At 39.3% G+C, this 7,603-nt stretch overlaps 1 protein-coding gene across 1 annotated transcript in view; it reads right to left on the bottom strand.

Moving 5' to 3' along the window:
• The window catches only part of LOC105520700 (T-complex protein 11 X-linked protein 1), a gene marked incomplete at its 3' end in the record, with an annotated part of 5,911 nt that extends 2,142 nt beyond the window's left edge, over positions 1–3,769 (bottom strand). Inside the window, exons 1-3 of the mRNA XM_011954571.1 lie at positions 3,706–3,769; positions 3,085–3,222; positions 966–1,068 (exon numbers count right to left, since the gene is read on the bottom strand). Of these exons, the coding sequence (XP_011809961.1) occupies positions 966–1,068; positions 3,085–3,211 (230 nt within the window). The remainder of the gene's footprint in view (positions 1–965; positions 1,069–3,084; positions 3,223–3,705) is intronic.
• Positions 3,770–7,603: the final 3,834 nt, after the last annotated feature.

The following is a 7,603-nucleotide window of genomic DNA, read 5'->3' on the forward strand; positions in this document are numbered from 1 at the left end:
TTTGCAGAATCTTCATTACACTGATTATGAAGCAGAAATGTCCCCTGAAATTTCCTACCCATGAAGACTGAACAAAACCACTATTAGAAAATCTACTCATCTGCATCTCTTTAATCTGTAGACAATTAAAAGATGAAGGGCTAGGAGTTACTTCTTCCAAGTCTGTCTCAAAAGATCTGAAAAATCACTCTATGTTTCATTATTAACTAAGATCCTGAAATGAACATTCTGACAATACAGAATGAATACCCCTTTTCCGAGATGCTTGGGACACGAGTATTTTGGATTATGGATTATTATTATTATTATTATTATTTTGAGACAGGATCTCACTCTGTCGCCCAGACTGGACTGCAGTGGCATGATCGCGATCTCAGTTCACTGCAACCTCTGCTTCCCAGGCTCAAGGTATCCTCCCACCTCAGCCTCCTGAGTAGCTGGGACTACAGGCATGCACCACCATGCCCGGCTGATTTTTGTATTTTTTGCATAGAAAAGGTTTCGCCATGTTGCCCAGGCTGGCCTTGACTTCCTGGGCTCAGGCAATCCACCTGCCTCAGTCTCCTAAAGTGTTGGAACTTAACAGTTGTGAGACACTACACCTAGCCAGATTACGGATTTTTTGCATTTTGGAATATTTGCAGCATACTTGTAGTATACTGCAATGAGCATTTCCTTTGAGCATCATGTTGGCACTCAAAATGTTTTGGATTTAAGAGCATCATGGATTTCAGATTTGGGATGTTCAATCTGTAACTGCAGTGGATTATTACCTGTTTAAATATAATTTGCTGCTTTGACCCTTTTAAAGTAATAATTACACTGGTTTGTTGGTACTATATAAGACATACTCGTCCATTAAATTTATTAATAAGATGCTTCAAACCTGACCAAAAGTCATTTGTGCTATGTACCTACGCCCCAGGAAGAGTAAAATGGAAAAAAAAACTCTGAATAATCTGTACCTGTTTGGAGGTAAAATGGTCTCGTCCACACAGAAATCTTGGTTTACTATGATTTCATGTGCGATGCTCAGCTTGGAAACTTCATTAACTGTCTCTATCAGATCTGTGACAGAAAAGACGTCAGGTCTGCTCTCTGGGAAAAAAAAAAAAAAAAAAGCATAACCATCATCAACAGGGAACCCACACAAGAAGAATCTTTATTTTATTTAGAGATTCACTCTGCCAAGTAAGGCTCCCAAGTTTAGATTCACCAAACGGATCTTACACAGACTCATTCAAACATTTTACTATTAGAAGTTTTCTGAAATCCTTGCTCTTCAGTAACACTGAACATCTCAGAGAAGTCAGGCATGGGAGGAAGAAATTAGTTTTTGAAAAACATAAAACAGATTTCAAAACCTTCCACTTGAAATGTAAAACCATAAGTAAAACACAGCAAACAATGGATAAGTTGTGATTTGTAAAATTAACGTGTATCTAAAAGTAACTGTGTTCCCACTGTTCTCTTCCTACCTCAGGGGCTACACACAAGATGAAGGCTAAAATCTCCTTATAGATACCACACAAATCTTACTAGATGGGTCTAAAGCTGAATCCTGCTTCTAAAAAAGTAGTTTCCAAATCTGGGGATTCAACAGACAACATTTCAAAACAACACGAGTGACAGATAATGATTTGAACAATTTTTATTTTTCCACATATGGACATGAAAGCAAACAAACAAACAACGAAACTACCCTACCATCATCATCAAAATAATCACTTCATAAAAAGAAAACATATTTTAACACCTCAGAAAGTATAAAGAAAACACAGTCAGCATTAAGAATACTTTTAAATTGAATCAATTTAACATTATTTTGAAAACTCACTACAACATCTTTATTGTTTTATTTCATTCAATATTGGTAAGAACTATGTCACAGCCCGGCATTGGAATTTGGGAACCAATGTTCTGAATTCGTTATACAGAGTACTTTCGGTAGTGAAACAAAGTATATACAGTAGTTATAATTATTACTTGATATGTAAAATAATATATGCAATAAAATGATTTTGTAACTCAATTTCAATGTAGTTTCATAACTTGGTGAGAGAGAACTATTTAACCTCAAGATATAATAAAACTCACATATAAGAATCCTAAAACTCACTCCAAGAAGATGGTCTATGTATGCCCATTTATTTTTCATTAAAAAACAGTTGATTAGACTTTTGTTGAAAAGTTAGCCTCATCAACTGATATTTCCTTTTTATCCTAACGAAAAAGCTACATATATTAAAATACACCATCTAATTAATTCATTAAGACATCATTTATTTGAGAGGTATTATGAAGTCTGAATTGTGCCATTCTGCTTACTAGCAGTGGCCCCAAGTGGCCACCAGAGACACACATGTGATTCAACTTCATACTTTTTCCCGTTTCAGTCTTCAAGAGGTTAGATCAAACTGCTACATCTGGAGAGGTCTGCAGATTAATCTTTGGTTAAATTCACTGGAGATTATTGTAAAAGAACTGCAATTTGAGTTCCTGTGAGGTTGGACTAGTCAAGCCAAAGCTTCAAATGCCTAACATAAGGTGTGAAAAAGACTTAAAGTCCCAAAGTTCACATAAAAATGCTATTATTAAAGATCTAAATAATTTTACCCCAGAGCAGTAGTAACTCCTATGTCAACAAAGCACCCCTGGAAAAGGACAGAACACAACTGAAGCAACAGATAATTTGGATCACTTCTGATCTGTCCTAGATCTACCATTTACACTTTACAAAATCAAAATACAAGAATGCTATTTATTTCCTGTGCTTTGAACTGACTAAATCACTATCGACTATTGTAAAACACAAGTAATTTGCTTTGTTGGTCTCTTTCTCTAAAACCAAAATCTTTTAATTTTACTTACTCATTAGGGGCCTAAGTCCTGCATGTAAAAATTAGAGGGGGCAGAAAAACAAGACAAAGAATAATCCAAAAGAGGACTAACAGAAGGATTAGTAAGGAAAAATGCAAGGTTGCAAGAGCCTTCTGTATCCCTTAAAGGCCCTTAAATCACAGGCTGTCTATTCCTTTAGCCTAATTGCTGTCCATAGAAGTGATGACATGATTCTAGACCTACCAGGACACTGGTCATGTAAACAGAAACTCTTGCTTTTCTGGCTCTGCCCTGGTGTTTTAGGCTCAGGGGCCCCATTCTCCGCTACACTGGGATCATTATAGAACACAGTTTCCTCAGTCTTCGGCATCTTGATGTTATCTGGAATTGGAGAGAAAAGAAGAGGCAAGCTGTGTAAGACCTGACTTTCGCCCAGGGACAAAAAGAAAGAGCGTTCTTCAACTACAATTGGGTGTCCTGGTGAATGAACCCTCTGCTCAGTTGAAAGGATTAAGGACCAGGGCCCAAAGGTTCTCAAAAGAACAACTAGGGTCTTCAAACAGGCCTTGAGGGGAAGGGGTATTAGCGGCACTTCCTTTACTGAAATCAAGAAGTTTAGTGTTGGGCAAGCAGAAGAGGAAAACAAGGCCCAGAGGTGGACAATAACTCGCCAGAAGCGGGCACACTGCACATTATTGACCAAGCTAGGAAAGGAATCTTCCTCGGCTCTGGCTACCTTTCACTGGTCCTGGAATACCTTCTAACTCCTTAGCTACTGCTCCAGACCTTCCTGAAGGGGCTCTGGCGGCCTGGACTCAGGCAACAGGGTATCCTCCCACGGCCCTGGGAACCCTAGTTCCTCACCTTCTCCTCCTCCTTGACTGGCTGCCTCGCCACTGTGTCTGCTAGTGAAGCCCCTCTGCCTGCCCAACCTGGTCCTGGGAAGTACCATTGTAGCCAGCAGGAGAGGGGAGATCATCAGAGAGGAGTAGGACGGAACCATGGAGATTATGAGGTCCGCCTGGATCGCACCCCTACCAGTGACACTAGATAAGAGAGTCCAAACTTGAAAACAAAGGGTGATTGGTTGCCAGGGTAGCAGTGGTATCACTTGCCCAGGGTGCCTTGGAAACCAAAAGAGTAGGAAAGGCAAGCAGGACCTCAAGGCCTCACCACTGGGTGATACAGGCAGGAGGCTGAGATAGACCTAAGGAGGCTTCATGTTCATACCCTCCCGCCCAGGCTCGGAGCCCCTCAGGAACTTGGAAGTAATCTTCTCTAGTCCTGCTCCTCATGAATGAACTGTTCAAAACTTTTATCCCTACTGCCTGAGAAAGAAAAAGGCATTTAAATAACTATTCAGGGGGAAAAAATAAGCATTTGTTGTTTATTTGTTTCACTTCATGCTGTTCATACAGCCCCTACAAATGAAGAACCAACAGGGCTACAAAATTCCAGAAGTCTGTTTTGGGTTTTCTTTCATCTTTTGTATAAGTGAATTATTGGGGGCCATGCCGAGGACAGCGGAGAATGAACAGACACAAGAGACAAAGACAAACAGAGAACATGGCGTCCGCCCTAGAGCCTCCGCCTCACTTTATTTATACTCCATAAACCCCACGTCAGCAGAAATAACACAATGCAAAACAAACTTTCTGCACCTAGATGTAACCTTCTGGTTAGTTCCTTGTCTCTAAGCTTTTTCTTATTTGTCCGCCTTTTTGGCGCCTACTAGAGTTCATTAAAAGTTCAACTAGAGATAGTGTCCTTGACTACTAGAGTTCATTAAAAGTGCAACTAGCTAGAGATACTGTCCTTGAGCCTTATCTATTCTTAGCATATTGTTTTCAATGGCCCCTGCAGTGAATCCTCCACACAAAGTAAGGAGAGACACATAAACTGTTAAACTCTCATTTTACAAATATGGAAATCAAGAATCATTTTAAAGGGCTAGCCACAGAAGCTGTGTGGTAAAGGGGCAAGACCATAAGGCTGAGAGGAATCCTACATTTTAGTTAGGGATCTTTCAGCTCAATTCTTGGCATGCTCTTCATTGCAATCCAATTGTGAGCTTTGGAGCTCATCTGTAAACTGAGGGCACTGGAACGGATGATCCTAAGGGGCCTCATGTTGCTCACTCTTCAGTCCTAGTCTACTTTGTCTCTTCACTGGCCATTCACCACAGACATACAAGGACCCCTGGACTGGCCTATTTCCAGAATATATACATTTCCACACTATACTATTCGATCCCTCTCTTACCCTGACTTAATTTCTTAACACATCGACTTGTTTCTTTTATAAATCAAGACTATACGGTGACCAGATTCTCACCACAATCCACGCTTTGTTAGTGGCAATAATACAGTGTGAATATCTTGCATAACATGAGGATTTTGAAGAAAAAAGTTATGGGGAAGAGGTCCAAGAACTTTCCAGCCTAGGAAAAATCCACCTTATGTTCCAGGCACAAGAGGATATGAAGGAACTTGGCTAGTAAAGTTAGTTCTTAGCTAAAGAGTTTATTTTACTAATAAATACTAAATCTGAATTTCCTCCTCATCCTCTCCTAGTATTTCCTTCAGTAATGTCAACTGTGAAACAAATTGCTCTCACATCAACCCCAGGATAAATGTTTAAATATATTTTTCTTGATTTGAACACAAAATTATACATTCATAAGGCATATGTTTCATGATACCAGAAGTTCATTTCTCGTTTTAAAAATCAGAGTTCTATTGTATTTCTTTCTAAGAAAGACCTTCCAGAATGACACCAATTCATCTTCTCACAAAATTGCATTGTTAAAAAAATACTCTACCCAGTGATACCTAAAATTCTATTAGCACTTCATTCAAATAGTGAAATAGTCTTTATAAGTGTCTTTTAATATTGAAATCTTCTGGGAGAGGTAATGAGGGGAAATAGAAGTGTGGGAAAAATAAAGGAAGAGAACTAGTGGAAAACAGCAAATCACATTTTGCCTAGGGATGGCCCAGATACTGCATTTAATAATATGTTTTATCAATAGTTGTCAAGAACCAACTAGAGGGACAGAGAAAGATGGTGGAATAGGAGGCTATACCTAGTGTACCCCCTGCAGGAACACCAAATTGTAACCACTGTCTGCATACAGAAAAGCATCATCATGAGAACCGAAAATCAGGTGAGCAATCACAGTGCCTGGTTTTAATTCCATATTGTTGAAACAGGCATTCAAGAGGTCAGACAGAGACAGTCTTAAATTGCCAATGCCACCCCTCTCCCATCCCCTGGCAGCAACTGTGCAGCCCAGAGACTCCATACACTTGGGAGAAGAAGAGGGCAGTGACTGGGAAACTTCACGTTGAACTCAGCGCTACCCTGTTGTAGCAGAGAGCAAAGCCATGCTGGGCTCAGCCAGTGCCCACTCACAGAGGGAGCATTTGGACCAGACCTAGCTAGGGGGGATTCACCCATTCCAGGGTAGAGAACTTAAGTCTCTCAGCAACCCACGCTACTACAGGCCAAAGTGCCCTGGGGTCCCAGGTAAACTTGAAGGGAAGCCTAGGACACAAAGACTGCAATTCCTAGGCAACTCCTAGGAAATTAAACAATATGCACATAAATGAACAGTGGGTCAAAAAAGAAATTAAAAAGGAAACTGAAAAATTTTACGAAACAAATGATAATGGCAACACAACATACCAAAACCAATGGGATACAGAAAAAACTGTACTAATAACAAAATTTATAGCTGTTAATGCCTACATTAAAAAGAACAACATCAAATAAAAAACCTAATAATGCATCATAAAGAACTATAAAAAAGAGTAAATTAGAAGGAAACAAATTAGAAGAAAAGAATAAAGATCAGAGCAGAAATAAATGAATTTGCAATGAAGAAAACAATACAAAAGATTAACGAAATGAAAAGTTGTTTTTTTTTGTCAAAGGTAAACAAAACTGACAAATGTTTAACCAGACTCATGAAGAACAAAATGGAGAAGACCCAAATAAATAAAATCAGAGATGAAAGAGGAGACATTACAACTGATACCACAGAAATTCAAAGAATCACCCGTGGCTACTATGAGCAAGTATATGCCAACAGATTGGAAAATCTAGAAGAAATGGATAAATTTCTAGACACATACAATCTACCAAGATTGAACCACGAAGAAATCCAAAACCTGAGCAGACCAATAACAAATAACACAGTAAAGCCTTCATAAATAGTCTCCGTCTATATTAAAGCAAAGCCCGAGACCTTATGACTTCACAGCTAAATTCTACCAAACATTTAAAGAGGAATGAATACCAGTCCTACACAAACTATTCTGAAAAATAGAAGAGGAGAAAATACTTTCAAACTCATCATACAATGCCTGTATTACCCTGATATCAAAACCAGACAAACACACATCAAAAAAGGAAAACTACAGGCCAATGTCTCTGATGAATGTTGATGCAAAAACACTCAAGAAAATACTAGCAAACCCAATTCAACAATACATTAGAAAGATCTTTAATCATGACCAAGAGGGATTTATCCCTGGGATGCAAGGATGGTTCAACACACACAAATAAATCAGTGTGATGCACCATATCAACTGTTGGGGCCCATGCCGGGGGTGGTGGAGAATGAACAGACACACAAGACAAAGACAAACAGAGAACATGGCGGCCGCGCCTAGAGCCTCCGCCTCACTTTATTTATACCCCACAAACCCCACGTCAGCAGAAATAACACAATGAAAAACAAACTTTCTGCACCCAGATG

Source organism: Colobus angolensis, unplaced genomic scaffold, assembly GCF_000951035.1.
Source record: "Colobus angolensis palliatus isolate OR3802 unplaced genomic scaffold, Cang.pa_1.0 Scaffold385, whole genome shotgun sequence".
NCBI lineage: Eukaryota > Metazoa > Chordata > Mammalia > Primates > Cercopithecidae > Colobus > Colobus angolensis.